The 20,027-nt window shown below is 53.7% G+C and overlaps 3 protein-coding genes and 1 long non-coding RNA gene across 6 annotated transcripts; 2 read left to right on the top strand and 2 right to left on the bottom strand.

The window, feature by feature from the left end:
* Nucleotides 1-349: 349 nt before the first annotated feature.
* TERB2 (telomere repeat binding bouquet formation protein 2) lies at nucleotides 350-6,127 on the bottom strand. 3 transcript variants are annotated; one of them, XM_068204269.1, is made up of 7 exons: nucleotides 6,036-6,127; nucleotides 5,526-5,607; nucleotides 4,149-4,294; nucleotides 3,234-3,292; nucleotides 961-1,049; nucleotides 767-852; nucleotides 350-689 (listed from the first exon to the last, which is right to left on the bottom strand). In XM_068204269.1, exons 1-7 carry the CDS (start codon nucleotides 6,097-6,099, stop codon nucleotides 547-549), a joined length of 669 nt encoding a protein of 222 aa, XP_068060370.1. In that variant the 5' UTR covers nucleotides 6,100-6,127; the 3' UTR covers nucleotides 350-546. The 3 variants fall into 3 exon arrangements, with proteins under 3 accessions (XP_068060370.1, XP_068060368.1, XP_068060369.1); XM_068204267.1 differs by having other exon boundaries at nucleotides 767-855; nucleotides 6,036-6,126; XM_068204268.1 differs by having other exon boundaries at nucleotides 767-855; nucleotides 5,526-5,604; nucleotides 6,036-6,124.
* On the top strand, nucleotides 5,632-8,706 carry LOC137482094 (uncharacterized). Its single transcript, XR_011003873.1, has 2 exons — nucleotides 5,632-6,103; nucleotides 6,517-8,706. It is a non-coding gene; the product is annotated as an uncharacterized lncRNA (long non-coding RNA).
* On the bottom strand, nucleotides 8,383-11,083 carry B2M (beta-2-microglobulin). The gene is made up of 4 exons (XM_068204271.1): nucleotides 10,932-11,083; nucleotides 10,490-10,768; nucleotides 9,977-10,012; nucleotides 8,383-8,789 (listed from the first exon to the last, which is right to left on the bottom strand). Exons 1-3 carry the CDS (start codon nucleotides 10,999-11,001, stop codon nucleotides 9,999-10,001), a joined length of 363 nt encoding a protein of 120 aa, XP_068060372.1. The 5' UTR covers nucleotides 11,002-11,083; the 3' UTR covers nucleotides 8,383-8,789; nucleotides 9,977-9,998.
* Nucleotides 11,084-13,300: 2,217 nt separating this feature from the next.
* On the top strand, nucleotides 13,301-18,787 carry PATL2 (PAT1 homolog 2). Its single transcript, XM_068204266.1, is given in 20 exon segments — nucleotides 13,301-13,390; nucleotides 13,392-13,463; nucleotides 13,903-14,005; nucleotides 14,128-14,414; nucleotides 14,538-14,606; nucleotides 14,715-14,780; nucleotides 15,164-15,427; nucleotides 15,430-15,534; nucleotides 15,720-15,874; nucleotides 15,978-16,055; nucleotides 16,131-16,269; nucleotides 16,384-16,498; nucleotides 16,579-16,679; nucleotides 16,970-17,014; nucleotides 17,166-17,308; nucleotides 17,546-17,705; nucleotides 17,991-18,131; nucleotides 18,209-18,306; nucleotides 18,383-18,535; nucleotides 18,733-18,787. Coding segments are annotated over 20 exon segments (2,424 nt in total). The 3' UTR covers nucleotides 18,773-18,787.
* The last annotated feature ends 1,240 nt before the right edge of the window (nucleotides 18,788-20,027 follow it).

Raw genomic sequence — 20,027 nt, 5'->3', positions numbered from 1 at the left:
TGGGGAGTGAGGTGCAAAGCTGTTATTTTAGAGGCTCTCCTTCCTTTGGGGCAGTGGGAGAACAGCTGCGGTGGCTCCTTGGAGCTTGTGGGAGCCTATCCTAGGTTTTCCAGTGCTTCTTCCAAGTGGACAGCCCAGACATCAGGCTGTACTACAATGGAAGTTGCTTTTTATAACTGTATTGGTCTCTTCCAAGTGCTTAAATGAAAGGGAAAAGTCTTAAAATTCCTTGATTAAATGAAAGTAAGGAGACCTTCGTATGTCCCTCCAAGGAACACTTGTTTAAACTAGTTAAAACACAGCTTAAACCACCACCAACCCCTGTCCCGGAATAAAAAGCAAGTATGTATGTTTTGGGGAGAAATATCTATATTTATGTTTGTTGTGAAATTTACTTTAAGTAGTTACCTAAAGAAGCAAATACTGCTATAACTGTAGCCAGTACTTAAATAACACACTGAATGCTCTGAGCTGCAGTCAGATAATTTATATAAATCATCTGGCAGCTCTTAGATTGAAGTTTTTGCTGCTCCAGCCACCTGTTCCTTACCATTTCCTCTTCATTTTGGTCTTCTCACAGTAAATGCTAAATTTGCTTTGAACCCAGTACACTGCATATCCCGAGGTGCCGGGGATAAAGTCGTGGAGTTCCCCCTCATATTTCTTCATGTCCCGTGCAGAGGCATAGCCTGTGGGGGGAAGATGGACTCGCTGAGTCCCTGCTCCATCTGCCCCATCTGCAGCCCTTTCAGGTGTATTTATTTACCTGTCACCATGTTATTTATCGGGTATTCCTGGAGGGCACGGTATGGAAATTCTCCCTGGGCAGGTGCTTCAGAGTCTGTTTCTTCACTGCTGTATCAGGAGGGAAGAAAAAATTCTGTTTGTTAGTTCCTGTGTGTTAGGATTGCTTGGAATCAGGGGTGCATCCAAATCCCACCACTCAGGGTAGGAAAATACCTCTCAGCCAGGTCTAGCACTTCTTCCTCTGGTTCTTCCTCACAGCAGTTTCTTGCTGCTTCTGTTTCCTCTGTCAGATTTTCTTTGGGCTGTGAATATCAGCACAAGAATGAGTTACAGTTGTGCCCCAGGTCACCTGCAGAGCACCTGGGATGCACTCCAAGTGTGTGAATTTTTAGGGTTCATGATTTTAAGCATAATTCAGAGTTACATTTTAAATCTAAGGGTATTTCTGCTTCAAAAGTGCTGGTAAGTTGCTTTGAGAGGAGAGTGGGTTAGGATAGGAAAACACCACACCAAAGGGCTGAGCTCAGCCTGTGGCAATTGGAATCCCTGGAACAGCACACTGCCGGGAGACTAGATCTGTCTGGGCAAGGGAGACAATCCTTCCAGTGTTGTCCCCCCCCAGGATGTGCTGGGAGGGACACAGCACAGCAAGCACAAGGAATCAGAATCAGTTGGGTTGGAAAAGACCATCAGGTCCAGCTAATGACCAATCACCACCTTCCCAACCAGACCAGAGCACTGAGTGCCACATCCAGTCATTCTGGGCAGCCCATTCCAGTGCCTAATCACCCCTTCTGGGAAGAAATTCTTTCTGATGTGCAACATAAACCTCTCCTGGTGCAGCTTAAGGCAGTGCCCTCTCATCCTGTCCCTTGGTCCCTGCGAGCAGTGCCTGACCCCCACCCAGCTCCTCCCTCCTGTCAGGAGTTGTGCAGAGTCAGAAGATCCCCTCTGAGCCTTCTTTTCTCCAGGTTGAACCCCTCAGCTCCCTCAGCTGCTCCTGGTGTTCCAGACCCTTCCCTGGCTCAGTTCCTTCTCTGGACCTCCTCAGCTCCAAAATGTCCTTGAATTGAATTGAGGGGTCCAGAACTGGACATAGCACTCAAGTTAGGGCCTCAGCAGTGCCCAGAACAGGGGAAAAATCACTTCCTGGTCCTGCTGGCCACACAGGCCAGGAGCCACTGGCATTCTTGGCCACCTGGGCTCATGTTCAGCTGCTGCTGATCAGCACTCCCAGGACCTTTCTTGCTGGGATGCTTTCCAGCCACTCATCTAAGTCTAGCTCTGCAGGGGTTATTGTGGCAAAAGTGCAGGACCCAGACCTTGGCCTTGTTGACCCTCATACAAATGACCCTGGTCCGTTGATCCAGCCTGTCCGGGTCCCTCAGCAGAGCCTTCCTAGCCTCCAGTAGAACCACGCTCCCAATCAACTGTGTGTCACCTGTGTATGTGCCAATGGTGGACTCAGTCCCCTCGTTCAGATCTTCAGTAAAGATTTGAATAGGACTGGGCCCAACACTGATCCCTGGGGGACACCACTGGTGACCAGACACCAATTGTCCAAGCTGTGAGCTGCCGTTTTCCAGGAGATGCTCTGGGAAATGGTGTCAAAGGCTTTGCTGATGTCCATGTAGGCACATCCACAGCCTTTCCTTCATCCAGGTGAGTCCTCTTGTCATGAAAGGAAATCTGGTTGGTCAGGTAGGACCTCCCCCTCCTAAATCCATGCTGGCTGGGTCTGATCCCTTGGTTTTCCTGGATGTGCTGTGTGATGGCACTCAAGGTGATCTGCTCCATAACCTTCCCTGCCACCGGTCACACTGAAAGGTCTGTTAATTCCCTAGATCCTCCTTCCAACCCTTCTTGTGGATGGGTGTCACATTAATACCTTGTCATCTGGGACCTCCCCACTGAGCCAGGACTTATTATAGATGATGGACTTGGCAAGCTCTTCCTCCAGCTCCCTCATCACCCTGGGATGGATCCCATCCAGACCCATGGACTTGTGAGCATCTAAGTGGCACAGCAGGTCAGTGACTGCCTCCTCCTGGATTTCTGGGGGTCCATTCTGCTCCCCATGCCTGTCTACCAGCTCAGGGGGATGTTTTTCCTGATCCAACCAGTCTTAGTGTTGAAGACTGAGGAAAAGAAGGTGTTAAGTACCTCAGCCTTTTCCTAGTCTTTGGTGATGGACACTCCAATAAAGAATGGAGGTCTTCCTTGGCCCTCCTTTTGTTAATAAAATATTTATAAAAGTATTGTTCTTTACAGAGGTGGCCAGATTAAGTTCTAACTGAGCTTTCACCTCTCTGATTTTCTTCTTTCTGCATGACCTAAGGATGTCTTTAAATGCTTTCTGAGTTGTCTGCCCCTTTTCCTAAAAATGATATAAGCTATTTTTTCCCCTAAATTCCTGGGAAGGCTCCCTGCTCAGCACAAGCTCGTCCTCCAGCACATAAATGTGCAGTACAAATTTTTCATCTTACCTGTTCTTCAAGGGCATCTGCCTTCTCCCAAATAAACCGGCCAATTTTCCTTCTGATTTCTGACAACAACAAAAGCAGTGACTGTGAGAGCACCAAAAAACAGGACTGTGGCAGTTGCTGCCAGTGTGATGCCCTGCAGGTGCCTCTGGGGACAAGCCCAAATGCAAGGTCCTGCCCCTGGGCCAGGGCAAGCCCAAGAACAAATTCAGGGTGGGCAAGGATGGATTGAAAGCAGCCCAGAGGAGAACTTGGGGATGTTGGTGGATGAGAGGCTCATGGATATGACCCGGCCATGTGTCCTGGGCTTGTCCCACAGTGTGGGCAGCAAGTGAGGGGAGGATTCTGGCCCTCTCAGGAGCAGCAGTGCTCCTCCAGCTCTCCTCCCAACAGCAGAAGGATGTGGAGCTGTTGGAGCAAGTCCAGAGAAGGCCATGGAGCTGTTCCAAGGACTGGAGCCCCTTCGCTCTGGAACCGGACTGGGAGAGCTGGGGGTGCTCACCTGGAGAAGAAGAGGCTCCAGGGAGACTCCAGGGCCTAAAGGGGCTCCAGGGGCTGGAGAGGGACTGGAGACAAGTGCCTGGAGTGACAGGACAAGGGGGAAAGGCTTCAAACTGACAGAGGGCAGGGTTAGATGGGATACTGGGAAGAAACTCCTCCCTGTGAGGTTTTTCCCTGGCACAGGTTTCCCAGAGCAGCTGTGGCTGCCCCATCCCTGGGAATGTTCAAGGTCAAGCCCATTCTGCAATAACAGATGGAGCATACTCTGCCCTCTGGGAGGAAGAGCCACTCCCAAGCAAAAAGGAAAAGTCCCTCCCTGCAGACAAGTAACTGTCAGTTCTAATTTGCACCAAGGCTGTACTCATGGGGGATTTCCCTGGGAAAATATCCCCAGATTATTTTTTTTTTTTGCCTGACCTTCATGCAGGCAGGCAGGGGGCAGGACGAAGTGGCCCAGAACCACCGAGGGCCTCTCTCCAGCTCGGGTGCTCACACACACTGAGAGGTAACAGGAGTGAAAGACCGTGGCTCTGCCCTCCAAGTAACTGAGACTCTCGTGTATGCTGGAAGAGAGAAAGAGAGTTGGTTTCCAAAGGAGAACCTGGAAGCAAACCAAAACCAAAACATTTAGAGGGGTGTTGTCTGCTCTGATTTTTTTGCCAAAAGCACCTAATTTTCTGTGATTTTCTACCTGTGAGATTCTACCAGTCACGTTCTGTTACAGTCCCAGCTGCCAGCACCTCCCAGGGGCAGCATGGAGGAGGGACAAGGGTAAATGTATTTTTAGGGATTACACAGTCCCACTCTGCTCTTGAGGTGAAACTGCTTTGGGGAGGGCAAAGACAGGATTTTTCTACAATTTTCCTTCACCACACTGGTTCCTGCTCACACAGCTGAGCAAGGAAGTGGAGATGAAGGGTGTTCCAGCCCTCACTGTCCTCCTTAGAGGGGAATTAAATCTTGTTTGCTGGGTTTAAGGATGTGTATAATTGATTATATTTTTTCACAAGGAACTATCTAACTACATACATTGACTATATGTACATATTTTAAAAATTATCCAGAATTCCCCTGGGGGAGCTGGCTGGTCTGGCAGCATGTTGTTGCAGAAGAAAAGTTGTTATTCTGTGTTTACTGAAATTCCCCTCGCTTAGCTGGAAGAGGTGGTTGAAAGATTACAAAATTCAAAGCCAGTTTTAAGCACTGGTGTGTCAAAAAGAAACTACTTAGTTCAGCCTAGCAAAGCCTAAAAGAAACATGGCCGCATCCTTTCCCATACATATGTTTACATGACTAAGTAATGAATAAATACAAATATTCACTGATATTGAGGAAGTGAGGAAGGTTCTTAGGACTTTCCTTATATATGTACAAATGTTCCATAGGCCTCTATTTTTTTAAATTAAGTATTTCAGCCCTTTTCCGTCCATTTTTACCTCAGTGGTTCCTTTTAGCATTAATTCACACTGGCTTTTTAGCAGTAGGTTCCTTCCTTGGGAATTGTATCACCTCTGTTTTAGATGCTGATTTTCCAGCTGATAATTCACATCCAGCAAGAAAACAGCACAATTAATTTAATTTAGATCACAGTTAAGCCCTTCTCAACAAATGGATGGTTTTTCTCTATGCCATCTATCTAAAGCTTAGTGTGGGTGTGAGTTTTCCTGACCCCACTGGGCAGCAAGTTCCTGGCAGATCCATGCCATAACTTTAAAAACACACCCTTGACTTTTACAAGATGTCGGTACCCATGAAATGCTTTTCACTAAATACATTAAAGCCTCCTTTGCCCACCTGCGGGTGTCAGGGTGGGCAGCGTCGCTGCTGAAGAGGTAGTCGGCATCCAGCCAGTGGGCGACTGTCCCACCACCGTCTGCTGCAGGGGACAGGGAGTGAGGTGAGGATGGGCATCCAGGGGCTTCCCACCTCGGGGTGACCTGGGCTGGGGACAGCTGCTTGTGGGGCCGCAGACATGGGCCCTGAAGTGGAAGCTGTGACAGCTCCCCATGGCCGTGGGACTCCCATTGCTCCCCTGAGGGTTGTTCAGGGCTTTTTCTCAGTGCGGCGGCACCGTGGACTGGCCAAACTCATGCTCTGCTCTGCTGTGTGGGTCTCAGTCCCACAAAAGGGTGACAGGGCTGTGTCCCCACTGCTGTGCCCTGCCGAGGAATGATGGGGCTGCGCTCCCCTGCTAGTTCCCCCTGAGCGGTGACAGGGCTGTGCCCCTGCCAATTCCCCCGCGGATTCCTGCCAGCCCTGTGCCCCGGGGCTCCCCTGGACTTCGCTGTCCTCTGGCCCCCTCACCCCACAGCCCCCGCGGGCCCGGGCTGACGCTCTGCGAGAACCAAGCGCGGTGACCGCGGAACATCGCGGTGAGGGCGCCCTGAGGCGAGACGAGGGCGGGAACGGCCGTGAGGGGCTGGAAGGAGGCGGGAACCGCCCTGAGGGAAAAGCCCTGAGGGGCTGGAAGGAGGCGGGAACCGCCCTGAGGGAAACCGCCCTGAGGGAAACGGCCATGAGGGGCTGGAAGGAGGCGGGAACCGCCCTGAGGGAAACCGCCCTGAGGGAAACGGCCATGAGGGGCTGGAAGGAGGCGGGAACAGCCCTGAGGGAAACGCCCTGAGGGGCTGGAAGGAGGCGGGAACCGCCCTGAGGGAAACCGCCCTGAGGGAAACGGCCATGAGGGGCTGGAAGGAGGCGGGAACAGCCCTGAGGGAAACGCCCTGAGGGGCTGGAAGGAGGCGGGAACCGCCCTGAGGGGAACGCCCTGAGGGGCTGGAAGGAGACGGGAACAGCCCTGAGGGGAACGGCCCTGAAGGGACTGGAAGGAGGCGGGAACTGCCCTGAGGGGCTGGAAGGAGGCGGGAACCGCCCTGAGGGGAAGCGGCGCTCGGAAAACCCGGCGGAGCTGCGTCAGGGAGCTTTAAGCTGCTTATTAGGGATATGTTCTTCCCCCACAGTGTGGCCGGGCACTGGAACAACTCCCCAGGGCAGCCCCTGACAGAGCTCAAAGGGCACTTGGACGACACTCTGAGACACAGGGTGGGGTTTTGGGGTGTCCCGTGCAGAGTTAGGAGCTGGACTCGAATCTTGTTCTCCTAGAAGCTTTTCTCAGAAAAACCCGTGCATTTTGCTGATTCTGGAAACTGCTTGTAGAAAAATTGCTTTTATTTCATAAATCACAAATGAGGCTTGTTTCATGCTTGAAGCTTCCCAAGATATCCCTCAGGATAACCCAGCCTCTGGGAACTGCTGCCAGCAGCAGCAGCACAGCAACATCCCGAGTACTCAGAACCCCAAGGATGCTGGATAAAACAGAGAAAGTATTTCTGGTCATAGTCCTGAAATTCAGCACTTAAAGAAATTCAGCCTCTGGTGTGGGCATGTGTTGGTCTCCCACAGACAGGGGATTTTTGAGTAAACCATCAAAATGTTTCTTAAGAACAGAAAAATCCCACAGATGCAATCAGAGCAGATGTCCCCAGTGTGGGAAGATGATGTGTCCTTTGGAGACAGGGTCACTTCACATTGACTCCATTGAATCTTCAGTTTCTGCAGTCGACTCCACTCCTGTCCTAATTAGGATGAAGCTCTCTTGGCAGAGTGGTTACCCAGCAATTATTCTGGTGCTCTTGAGGATAGGAAAGGTGGAGCTGAGGTGGTGGAAAGCACTTTGGTGGCCCTTCATGATCTATGGGAGGCCAGGACATGTCCCACAGCTCCTTGGGCTCACACAGCACCTTGTGCTGCTCCACTGGGGTCTCTGAGAGAGAAGCTGAAACCTTTTTCCCTCTCCCAGGCCACCTTCTCTCACACAGGGAGCACCGCTGGGGCTGCCTGGTTACCAGAGCACATCTGGCGCTGCGGGCTGAGCTGTGTCCTGCTGTCCCATGCTGAGAGATGAGCACTGTGCACAACTGCCCAGCCATGACAGCCCCGCCTGTCCTGCCTTGAGCACCCCTCTGATGAACCCAAAGGGATCCCTATAATGGGCCCTGCCCCTCAGCAAGCTACCATGTCAATGTTGGAACTACAACAGCCTGGATTTTCCTAATCCCTAACAAAAAAAAAAAAAAAAGTTAGAATGAAAATAGCTATGGAACAAGGCAACATCCATCAAAAATCTCAAGTGTATGTTCTGTGACACCATCACAGCAAATCTTAATATACCCAAGAAGAGACATGGGATACCCCGAGTCACCGGGAACCCTTGATCCCATACATGTGATACTAGTTAAATCCATTTGCATACAATATTCCTCAAGCAATCATTCTGATTTCTTCATAAAATAAAAACAAGCTGATGGCAGCAGCATTGGTTTTGGGTAGCGTCATCAATCCCCCACAGTACAACAGAGGACTGGCCTCAACTGCACTTCTCCATGGGCTCAAGCACAGAGAAAACCAGAACTGAAATTCACCAACACACACATCTACTTCCCCCAGGCTCAGCTTTACACCACACACTCCAAGATGCATCTCCAGAGTTCTCCCCATTAGAACACCATTCCCTGTCATCGCTCCTTCTGTGTCCCACCCTGCATCTCCAAGGTTCTTCATCCCTTTTTAAACCTTGTGCTTTCCATTCAGAGCCACACAGGAACCTCCAGACAGGCAGATACCACATGAGCAAAAAAAATCTTTAATTCTCTATTGATGGAAAAGTGCTCTTGCATCTTCTCAGTGGGATAAGAAAAGCACAACTGCCCATCATGCCACCAAGGCTACATATCCACCCACAGGCCATCAGAGCCTGTGAAATCAGCTTGTCGAATGACTCTGAAGAAACATTTTAAGGACTAGCAGTTTATTAAGGTATAAAAATCCTGCAAAATTTTGAGCAGTGAAGAGTTACCATTGTTTTATAAGCAGTAATGGGGGCATTTTTAGCGACATGTTCAAAAAGCCTGCAGGGCTCCCTTGATGCTGTGTCTAAGTGATACTGTTAACAAGGCTTATTAGCGAATTTCTGAAAGGAAGTTGATCAGTCTTGTGGCTATGATGAACAATGGACAGAAGCTTGAGAAGACTCTCACTTGCAAGAAGAATGTTCCAGATCTGCATGGAGAGAGTAGATTGACATTAGTCACTCTAGTGACACCTTCAACTGCAATTATTTTAGGACTAAAAACCAGTTTCCTCAGAGCAGTCTGACTGCAGCATCCCTGCAGAACCACCTTCCAGTGAGATTCAGGTAAAAATCCTGCAGAAACTTTTTTTCTGTCCCCTCCTTGGTGGAGTTCAGAGTTCAACAAGTCAAGAGGATCCTTGTTCTCCACCCCAGCAAGGAGTTTGTCCTGCTCTCAACTCTTTCCATGCCAGCTCAGTAAATCCTTTTCCCCCAGACCACAGTGAAGTCACCCATGTCCCACCTCCAGCCAGACTTGGCATCCCTCACCAATGTCCCACCAACCGAAGCCATGGTGCTGTGTGAGCACAGCACGTTCCAGACCCTGCCTTGGGGCCAGGCTCACACCCCCACTGCCCAAAGGTGAGTGACAAACCAGAGGAGTGACTGTATACAACTTTCTCTTGCTCTGCAGGACCTGGGGCATTTCATATAAATGTCGAGTCAAGGCTTCTCCCAGGAACAGTTAATCATTATCCAGCCTCTAAGAGGGCACAGAACTACGCTGTTTCAACCAGGGTTACATCAGCTGAGCCACATATTCAGTTTCTTTTCCCTATCAAGTGTTACACTAGAATTTCCCCATTGCTACATCCAGATCAGTTACACACAGATAGTTTGAAGAACTTGGAGCCCTCAGATTGAGACACTGGTAAATAAACCCAAAAGTGTTTCTGGTTTGTGCCTCATGAATCCCACAGAGTGCTGCCCTGCCACAGGGTTAACCAGCCGGCCACCCACCCTGAGGGATCTCGGGTACAGTGACTTCCTGCTCCTCCCCTGACAGGAAACAGCACTTCAGGGCCTGAGGGAGTTCTAGGGGACCTGTGACAACTCTCTGTGGCACCTAGCTGACACAGCAACGACATGCAGAGAAGACTTTCTTGAAAGTTCTCCTTTTTTTTGGAGCAAATAACTCTTGTAGGCATGGGATGGCCAAAACCAGACCAAAATAGTGGGCAGAAAGGGTGTGGGAAGAGGTTTTTTTGTGTCCCAAATATGATCTATTTTTTGGGTGTGGTTGCTTCTGTTCCTCCGCTTTTCAAACCCCCCCTCCCTACAGAAATGGGTCTGTGTTTCCCTTACCGGCATGGCACGCAGCATGGGAATAACTCACCATGGATTATCCCAGACACAGCTCAGAAGTCTGGTTCTGCAGGAAAGAAGTGCAGAGCATTAGACTTGGGGGCTAATGGCACCCCTGTTCCCTGTCCCCACAAGGTTCCCCCTGGAAACAGCCCCAGTGTGGCAACCAGAGTTGCCTTCAGCTGTACCTGAGGCTAGGTGAACACCATCAGCCCTGACCGCTGTGTCCTTCTTTACATTCACACAATATAAAGTAAAAATTCACTGCATGACCCATCGTCTTCTAGTTAAGTTCACAAAGGCAGAGATAAGTGACACGGCATCACCAAATGCCTGTGGATTAACAGCAGCGCATGTCCTCCCTGAATCCTTCACAGGTACATGTAACAGCCTTTTCAGCTAAAACCAAGTCAGCTGTCTATCTCTAACACAAGACATTCAAGCCCAACTCCGTTACAACACCCTGCTTCCCAGGAAAAGGAACAGAGACAGCATGGATATAAAGCAAGGAGCTCCAGCATGCAGGAGGGAAGGCACAGCATACCCCATCGGTAAATGCGTGGCGCCGGCATGGTGGAATGCGCCACCCTGCAAGAGAAGGTGTCATCCCTTGTGGGGGTGAAGGGCACATAGACCAGGCGCTGGAACTGCCACTTCTCGTTGAAGGACAAGTCCCCGTACTTGACGTCGGGAATGGGATCCCCATTCTTCAGGAGTTCGATGTCAATCTTAGGTGGGTGAAAGCCAGTAACAAAGCAGTGGAGGATGTTCTCCTTTCCCTCCTCGGCGCGTGAACGGGCGTAGACTTCCACCTTCGGCGACTCTGGAGAGAGGGGCGAGGGCGAATGAGAAGCGGGGCTGCCGTGGGCATCGCCTCGATGCCAACACTCGCCCGCCCACCCACCCGGGCACAGTAACCCGGAGCCGCCGGGACCCCGCAGCCCCTCACCCCCGTCAGGACCCTTCGCGCCGCCCCAGGCACTCACCAGCGGCCGTCCCCAGGCCGAGCAGCGCCAGCAGCGCAAGCACACCGAGAGCCAGGGCCCCCCGCGCCATGGCCGCTCCTCGCTGCCCCGCCGTTTCCCGGAATGCCCCATCCGCGCCCACACTCCGCCTTTTATAGGCTTCGGAACCCACGGCCAATCGTGGCGCGGAGCGACCGCTACGTCATCAGTTTCCGGGCAGAACGGGAGCTCCGGGGTTATGCGAGCCAGCTTGGAAGCGCTTTCGGTTTCAGTTCCGCGCTGAGTGGGGGGAGAGACCTGGGCGGAGACCCCGGGGCGTCGGGCAATAGCGGCTGGACGTGAGCCCGGGTGGGCAATGGCACCTGGTCTGGACCAGCCCCGGTATGGCCACAGGCCCAGGGCAGCGCCCGTCCCCTGTGCTGGGCACTGCTGAGGCCACACCCCAAATCCTGCGGTCAGTTCTGCGCCTTTCACGACAAGAAGGACATTAAGGGGCTGGAGCGTGTCCAGGGAAGGGAACAGAGTTGGGGAAGGGGCTGGAGCACCAGGAGCAGCTGAGGGATCTGGAGGGGCTCAGCCTGGAGAAAAGGAGGCTCAGGGGGACCTTCTTTCTCTACAACTCCCTTGACAGAAGGGGGCAGCCAGGTGGGGTTGTGCTCTCCTCTCTGGGACCAAAGGAGAGGACAAGAGGAAACAGCTTCAAGTAGCACCAGGATAGGTTTAGATTGGATCTTGGAGAAAAGTTATTCTCTGAAAGGGCTGTCCAGCCTTGCTACAGGCAGCCAGGGCAGTGGTGGAGTCCTCATCCCTAGAGGGATTTAAAAGCCCTGTGGATGTGGCACTTGGGGACATGTGTTAGTGGTGGCTTTGGCAGTGCTGGAGGAATAATTTGACTTGATGGTCACAGAGAGCTTTACCAACTTAAGGGGGGTAAAAGTCACCTCTTGCAGAAGGTTTTGCATCCAGGGCAGGTATTACACCAACAGCCTATAGTGAAGCAAGCCATCCACCTTCCTTTTTTAACCTCTTTCAAAACCTGTGTGGAATGTCTCATTCCAGCACTGCAGGGTGAGAAACTGACTGTTGTTCGAGCACAGCAGAGACTCCCTGACATAAAACATGAGAATTCTAACACAAAACAACCAGGTTTTCTGGTGTCTCCTCCAGAAGAACTGTGAGCACCAAAGCCCATCGAGGCTAGGAATGACATTGCGTGGTGTCCCAGTAGTGCTGCTTGGAAGAAAAATAAAGGGAAGAGAAAAGAAAATCACTGCTAATAGAGAAAAAACAGCAGCATGGTATAAGTACCAAAACACCAAGTCCCTTTAGGACCTGCTTTCTTAATGCACCTCTTAATGCAATTCATTAAAACACAAATTTAATTACCAAAGCATGTATGGAGAACACTCCAAAAGCAGCAGGTAAATCAGGAGAGGCCAAGCAAAGGAAAATCTTGAAAACACTTGTTATCAGTTCCCACTGGCCCAGCTCCTGCTGGGTTTGCTGGCTACTCAGTGAGCAGTGCCAGCCACACAGCTGAAAACACTCCATGTTTTTCTCTGTGTGGGCTAAACAGATGCAGCTGTGGCCAGAGCCTTATCAGGGATCTCAGGGCTCTGGCAGAAATAATCCCTGAGTGCTCCATCGGTGGCAGAGTTGTTATTAGGGTCACCACAGCAGGAGTCACCACCCCAGTCCAGCCGTCCCACGGGTGAATCTGGCTCTGCCCGTGTGAACACTCCCCTCGCCTTGGGGAGAGGATGGCAGGACATGGATCCTTTCCATGAGCCCTTTGGGATGAAAATCCCAAATGACTCTACTGTAACCCACACCACCTGTCAGAATTTCCCAGTAAAGAGAAGCACAACTCTTCCACGTGATGTTTATTAAAAGCCACAATGATTTGGTTAGAGCAGCCAAATCTTCAACTTTTTGGACATTTCTGCTTTTACTAACAGAATATTGGGAGAATTATTCGGGAGTGGGTGACAAGACCAAGGTGCTCCTGGTATTCAGGGGGATAATTCAGGGGGATAATTCAGGGGGATAAGGGCAGCACGCTATGCTTTGTGGGATACAGAAATTTATAGTGTTCATGTTGACATCTGTGCTTGGTGTTATCTACCAGAATATTCCATCCCGACAGACCACATCCCACCAGTTTTCCGTAACTCCTCAGAAGGATATCAGCTCTGAGAACAGCATGGCAGTCAAGGAGCGACGGCGGCAGTGGGGAAAGCCGGGCTGGGGTATTCTGTGCTCCGAGAGCCGCAGGTGGGGTCACGGTCCCTGAACCTCTCCATCCTCACTGCTCCCCCAGCTCCAGGGCTTCCTCCTGCGGGGGCACGGCCAGGCCAGTGCGCAGGCGCAGGACGCCGCTGCGAGCCGCCATGCTGTACGGCAGGCGCATGCCGGGGCGGCGGGGGCGGCCCATAAAAGCGGCGGTGGGGGCAGTGTGGTCCCGTAGAGGGACCCGGGACGGACGGAGGGTGGGTGAACGGGAGGAGGCAGCGGCGGCGGCACCGTGGGATGGCGGAGGGCGGCGAGCGCGTTGTGAGTGCCTGCCCTGCTCCGCTACCCTCTGCCCGCTGCCGCGTCCCGCTCCCTCTGCGGTGCTCGTTCTCCGGGGCTGGCGCTCCCCGGCGCGGTCAGTCTCGGAGCAGACTCTGCCCTGGAGGTGCTGGTGGGATACTCTTCCGCGCCCTTGTAGCGGGTGTTCACTCTGAAGCCTAAAGGTGTCTCAGCCCAGCCGCACTGGTGCCATTCCGTGCCGGCGTTCGCTGGTGCCGGCAGCGTCCCTAGGCTGAGCTGCGGGTCCTGTCCTCGCTGGCAGTGCCGCTGGCTCCTGCTTTTCCCTTTTCTAGCTGTGAGCCCTGTGGGTTGCCTGGCACCACCAGTAGAGTGAGGGGGAGGTTGGGTGCCCCCCCCCAACTTTGTGACCAGGTTAGGGTTACCTCTCCCTTAGCAAGGAATCTGCTGCTTCCAAATCCAGATTATCGAGGATTTTCTGCTGGTGGAAGATGCACTTCTGCTGGAAGAGATGGCTGAGGAGGATGAGGAGCTCGACCTGTACAACGAGATGACTTTTGGGTTAGGTAAGACCTCAGGGGAGTCCTGGTGTTGGAGAAACCTGCCAGCACTCGGGGGGAGCAGACACCCTAGTGGGCACTGCCTAGGCACTCACCCACCCTGCTGTGCGCTGCTTCCCCCCTCTAAGACCGAGACTCCACAGAGGAGGATGTCCCAAAACTCCTGGTGGTACCGGAGATAAGCCCTGAGGTGGCCAAAGCACTGGTAGAGGCAACTGGAAGAGCAGCTGAGGAGCTGGCTGAGGAGGAAGGTGGGATGGAGCCAGAGATGGAGCAGGTTAACTCTCAGTTGGAGGAAGAGGTAGAGGAGCTGGGGACTGAGGAACAGGAGGAAGATCAGGAGTGCTTTGAGGAGCCCAGTGAACTGGGAGACCCAGCAGTGATGAGAGCTGTGCGGAGCAAACCCACGCTGGAGGTGATGTGTGAGAGGATGGGGGGGGGTCCTGCTGCTCCCCACTCCATCCCCACACCTGTGGGTCCTGCCCCACAGAGGGCACTGGGGCAGGGAGGCAGACCTTTAACTCCCCTTTCCTTGCAGAGCCAGGACTCAGCGGTGCTGGACAGTGGGATTGGGACTTGCTGGGAAGAGTTTGGCAAGGAGGACATGGTAAAAATGTCCCCACCCATCTGGTGATGAGGCAGAGTGGCTCCTGTGGTGTCCCCTGCTCTCTCCTCCTGTTCACTTGCCTCATGCCAACACCTCCCTGTTTTCCAGCTGGCAATGGACCACACGATGTGGGGCTCCTGCCCTGGCAGTGTCCCACGCCACCTCATGCTGGAGGTGGGTACCTCCAGCTAGCCCTTCAGGAAGTGTCTAAGGGCTCCCCACTACTCTGGAACAAGGGCCACACAGGGAATATGGGACACCTGGGGCATCTCCAAATGGCTCTGGGGGGGCCCAGATGTGTCTTGGGTGCCAAGGCTGCAAGTGCCCACTCGAAGCAGAGCCTGGGTTTGAAGGCAAAGTTGTTGAGTTTGGGGGGACTGGAACCCCCAAGCTGGGTGTTCCCATGAGTCTCCAGCTGCTCCACACTACCAGCGTGGGAGCCCAGCTGGTCTTGGTTGAGCAGTGACCAAAGGTTTTAGTGAGCTGACTATTGCTGAGGGAGCTAAACCTTTCCCAGCTGTGCCCTGTTCTCACCTGCTGCTGCCTCCTCCCCACAGGATAAAGCCATTCTCCAGGTCCTGGAGAGACCTCCACCATCTGCCAACATGGCTCTCAACTTCCTTGGTTCTCCTGTGCAGAGGGGCTATGGGGGGTCTTCCCGGCTCAAGTGCCCTGACTTAAGATTGATGTCCCCCAAGCCTTTCCCCCGGGCCTTCCTCCCGCAGGTAACAGGTTTGGGGGTACTCTTGCATCCCTTCTTTCTCTGCCTCCCCTCCTTGGAGGTGCAGCCTCAAGGACAGGCTTGTCTGAGTGACACCTCCTGTCTCTTGCTCTGCACCAGGCACCCCTGATATCTCCTCGCTCCCCGTGCTCTCCTCAACCCTTCCTGCCAGCTTGCAGACCCCCTCCAGTCTTCACTCCCAACCAGGTAACGTGGTGAGCTTTGAGCCACTGCCGTGGCCCTGGAGTGGCAGGGGATAAGGAGAGTGGCAGTGTCTGCAGGTAGCACTTTGCCAGAGGAATGGGAACCAGAAGCCAGCACAGAGCTGGCTGACCCCTCTGGGATGTTCAGAGGGGAAGGCTCAGACCCTTGATCTCCTCTCTCCCTCTCAGACAGCAGGGTATGTGCCTCCGACCCCTTTCCAGCCTGGGTCCTCCACTGTGGGCAGCCCACCGCGGCCCCTGGGCATGCACTTCAGGCCCATGTCCTCTTCTTTGGACCCTGCTCTCTTCTTCAGCCCCTCAGCCATGGGCCAGCTGAACTTCAGGTAGCAGGAGTGGGATGTTGGGGTGGGACTGGAGGGGCCCTACAAAGCAGCTTGGGGTCACCTCACTCTGGAGGTGTCCCAAAACTCCCCTTGTCCCCTGCAGCACACCCAGCCACATGACCCAGCTGCACCCCCAGCACCAGCGCATCCTGATGCAGCGGCAGGGCAGGCAGGTGCAGAGGTATGGGGGTCTTTTGGGTGCAGGGCAGGGGGGCTCTGGGTGGTCACAGTGGGCTGAGGTCTTCTCCTGTGCCAGTGTCTCCCCCAAGAAGCTGTGGTCCCGTAAAGTGGACCCTTATGCTGGGCTGATGACTTCCAAGGAGAAGGACTGGGTCGTCAAGGTGGAGATGATGCAGCTGCAGAGTGAGAATATTGATGATGACTACTACTACCAGGTGAGCTCCTGCTGGCAGCACCTGCAGCTTGTTCCCCTCAGGGTGGGGCTTTGGGAGCTGGAGAAACCCTCCAGGACTGGTGGAGGGGACTCCTGACTTTTCCTGTTGTTACAGACCTACTACCACCGGCTGGAGCGCAAACAGGCGGAGGAGGAACTGCTGGGCAGGCGCAACAAGCCCCCCAAGCTGGTCACGCCGTTCATCCAAAAAGTGGAGACCTATGACTCTGGTGAGGGGCTGGAGCAGGTGGTGAGGGGCTGGGCAAGGAGTTCTGGGATGTGTTGTCACCATGTTCCCACTCTTCCACAGTGGTGCGCATCGCTGGGTCACTGGGCCAGGTCACAGTGTCCACCTGCTACAGCCCTCGCCGGGCCATTGATGCTGTGCACCACGCCCTTGTAGAGGAGGAGGTAGGTGAAAGGAAGCTGGGCTGATTGGGGCCCTGAATTGCCAGGAGTGCTGCTTTAGGAGCTGCCCTGAGCAGTGGGATGGGGCACACAGTTGGAGGAGGTGTACCACCTCAGCAGTGGCAGCTTGTGCCTGGCCAAGGGGTGGGACTGGGCTCTGACCATGGTTTCCCCATGGGACTGCTCTGTATCCTGAAGTCACCTCTGATCCCCAGGGAGCAGCTGGCCCAGTGCTGGTGGCAGTGTCTGGGGATGGCTGTAACCTTTGTGCCTTCTTTTCTACCCTCTCAAAGGCTGCAGGGACCCACCGGCTGCGGGCGCTACACAGGATTGAGAAGGTGAGTGAGTAGGGATCTGGGGAAGGACAAGATGGTTTTCTGTTTCCATGCAGGAATTTCTCTAAGGTGATGTCTACCTAGGCAGGGTCCTGGATAGCCAGTTGGGTAGAAGATGTCCAAGCTTTCTCCTTACCCTGTGTCATTTCTCCAGCTCTTCCTGCAGCTGCTGGAAGTAGAGGAGGTGCAACAGAAAATGTCCCTGGGGGAGCAACAGTCCCAGAGACAGGAGCAGAAGAGCCAAAAAGTGAAGAGTATCTACCAAGCCTTGAAAATCAGGGCTTGCAGCAGTGAAGAGTGAGTCTGTGCTGTGGGAAAGGGAGCAGGCAGCATGTCCTGGTGGATCTGAGATGGTCACTGATGAGCAGGTCTGGATCGCAGGAGGATTGGGTCCTTCCTTCCATGTATCACTGCAGCCTGTGCTGACCCTGCCTGTGAATCTTGTCCTCCAGTGGAGCTGATGCTGGTCCTTTTGGATAGACAGAGATGCTCCAGGTCCTTTGAGATTTGTGCCAATGGAGCCTTTGTTCCCAGGGAGGCAGAAGATGAATTCCTGCAACTGCTGTGTGTGCGGAAGGGCAAGAAGCTTGTGGCCCGGCTGCTGCCCCACCTGATTGGCGAGCAAAGGGAGAAGATCCTGCTGGCAATCACCTACCACCTGCCCTTCCTCATGAAGAAGGACATGCTGGATGAGGCAAGCACCACCAGCCAGGGCAGGGATGACCTGAGCTGTCTCCCTCCTCCTCTGTTCTTGCTGGGGGTGGCAACCTGGGCAATGGGGGGGGGGGGGGGGGGAGGGAGGGCTGTCTTGTGAGGTTAGCATGAGACAGGAGCCTCTTCCTATCCATGGGGAGGAGAGGGCCTCCAGGAGTCAGCCAGTGGCAGTGCTGGTGGCAGTGACCCTCCCCTCCAAGTGCTGGGATGGGAATGAGGCTTTGACTGGTCAAAGGATCTTAGATTCCTGCTCTCCCCTTCCCAGTCTCTCCCCCTGCTCTACAACCCATTGAATGAGGTGGTGGGTGAGATGACCTTCAGCAAACTCATCGAGCTCCTGCAGGAGCTCACCCGGCCTCTACCTGAGTCTTCGGAGCTCCCCCTCACCATGGCCTTGAAGAACCAGGTATGTGGTCCTGAGCCTCATTGTGTCCCTGGGGTGCCACTGCTGCTGGCTGTGACACTCCTGGTGCTTTCCTGCAGTTTGGCATCTCCTTGCTCTATTCCCTACTGAGCCATGGAGAGAGGCTGCTGTCCTCACATGTGCCGCTGAAGCCGTGCAGAGGGGACTTCGAGGCATGGTGAGGGACTGTGTGAGCTGGGGGGAGGGCTTACACTGCTCCATGGAGTGCTCACCCCCTGTGCTGGTGCCCCCAGGACGGACACGGTGTACCTGATGTCCCAGGAGCTGTCACGCTTGCCTACAGCCTCGCTGGCAGAGCCTCTCTTCTTGCCCAGCAACCTTGTCTTGCTCTTCTGCCGCTACCTGGACAAGCAGACTGTCTACCACCTGGCAACCAAGATGGCTGAGTGAGTACTGCCTGGAATGGCTCTCCTGGGGATCCCCAGGGGAACAGGAGCAGACAGCACTGGGGGCTCACTGCTTCCATCCCCCCTGGGAATTATCTCCAGATACCTACTGGGCTGAGCTGAGCCTTGAGCCTTTGCTCCTGCTTCTTTGGGACAGATCAGCACCCTGACAGTCCAACCTCATCCTTTCCCTGCAGGTGCTCCCCGCTGCCCACGGAGGCTGACATGCTCTGCTGAGCCCTGGCAGCTGGGGATGGGGTCTGGAGCCGGCGGTGCTGGGAACGGGCAGGGCCCGATGCCGTGGCTTTGGAAGTGAACACTTACCCTGGTGCGGGGCACTCTGGGTGACAGGGGCAGGGGCAGGGCTGGCACCAAGGGGCTGATGCTACCCTGTCCTGGTGCCTGGGAGCACGGGGGGATGGGTGGGTGTAACTCATTTTGGCCTCCCCCTGGCAGTGGTGAGTGCTGGGTCATGGGCAGGGGCCGAGGCAGGGCACAGGGGCGCTGGGAGCACCTGGGGGTGGATTTTGTCTATGGCACATTATGTGCAGTGCTTGAAATGAAATAAAAAGTGATTAATGAGCTCCTCTGGCTCCTGGGGCAGCTTATGTTGGATGCACAATAGTGCTATGGGCTTTGCTGGGCAGGGAGACCCCTGGCCTGGGACAGGGATCTGGCAAAAGGCAAGGAGAAGGGAGGGATGCTCAGAGGATCAAAGGAGGAGAAAGGAGTGCTTGGAGAGGGGATCAGAGGCCCCACATACCTGAGCACATAGGGAGGGGAATGAGCTGGGAAAAAAGGGATGTGGTGGAAGTCAGAGCTTGTCCTGATAGGGAAGTAAAGGTTGGTGCACACATGGGAGGGATATGGTGGGGAGGCCTTAAACATATGTGTGTGGGTAATAAAGCACCTCTTGTCTCTGATTAGCTCCCAAAGGCTATTTAGTCTGAAGTCTTCCAGTCATGGTCACAATTAAGTACCTTGAGCATTTTTCTAAGCAATTCTGACAACCCCAAGGTGATCCTCACTTCTGTATCTGAGGCTGTGTGTGTGCAATGTCTATTCCCACTGTGGAAATCTTGGTAGCTCCTGCCTGGTTTTATGGTGGGGTTTCCCCTAATCCTATGGGACAGCTGGGACTGGGCCACCTTCACCCACCCAGATGTCTAAACCTGACACCCAAAGCCTGGTGTGTACTCAAAAAGGGTTTGCAGTGAAAGTTGTCTCATCCTCAGACTGTCCAAGCTCCAGCCCCGGGTGGATAAAACCATTCCTTTAAAAGGGCATCCTTCAGGGGCCAAATGGAGAATTTACAGAGAATAAGGCTGTGAGGGCTTGGGTGGGATTTATTTCCACTGCTCATCAAGGTAGCTCAGTTTCTTCTCCTTCAGAGAGTGCAAAGTCCATCTGGCAGGACCTCCCACTCCTTCTGGCAGCTGTATCTCCTCCTGCTGCCTCTCCTGCTCATCTTAAAGGATGTATATGCTCCTCA

The sequence above is a fragment of the Anomalospiza imberbis genome, chromosome 13, assembly GCF_031753505.1.
Source record: "Anomalospiza imberbis isolate Cuckoo-Finch-1a 21T00152 chromosome 13, ASM3175350v1, whole genome shotgun sequence".
NCBI classification, from domain to species: domain Eukaryota; kingdom Metazoa; phylum Chordata; class Aves; order Passeriformes; family Viduidae; genus Anomalospiza; species Anomalospiza imberbis.
Note: the sequence above shows the minus strand (reverse complement) of the source record. Positions and strands in the feature narration are given on the sequence as shown.

Coding starts and splice junctions, on each gene's coding strand:
- B2M (XM_068204271.1), bottom strand. CDS start 11,001: ATGGCGCGGGGGGCCCTGGCTCTCGGTGTGCTTGCGCTGCTGGCGCTG. Junction 10,769..10,931: donor CGGCCTGGGGACGGCCGCTG/GTGAGTGCCTGG, acceptor CCCTCTCTCCAG/AGTCGCCGAAGGTGGAAGTC.
- TERB2 (XM_068204267.1), bottom strand. CDS start 6,099: ATGTTCCGCGGTCACCGCGCTTGGTTCTCGCAGAGCGTCAGCCCGGGC. Junction 4,295..5,525: donor GCCCACCCTGACACCCGCAG/GTGGGCAAAGGA, acceptor TCTCTCTTCCAG/CATACACGAGAGTCTCAGTT. Junction 856..960: donor GTGCTAGACCTGGCTGAGAG/GTATTTTCCTAC, acceptor CTCCTGATACAG/CAGTGAAGAAACAGACTCTG.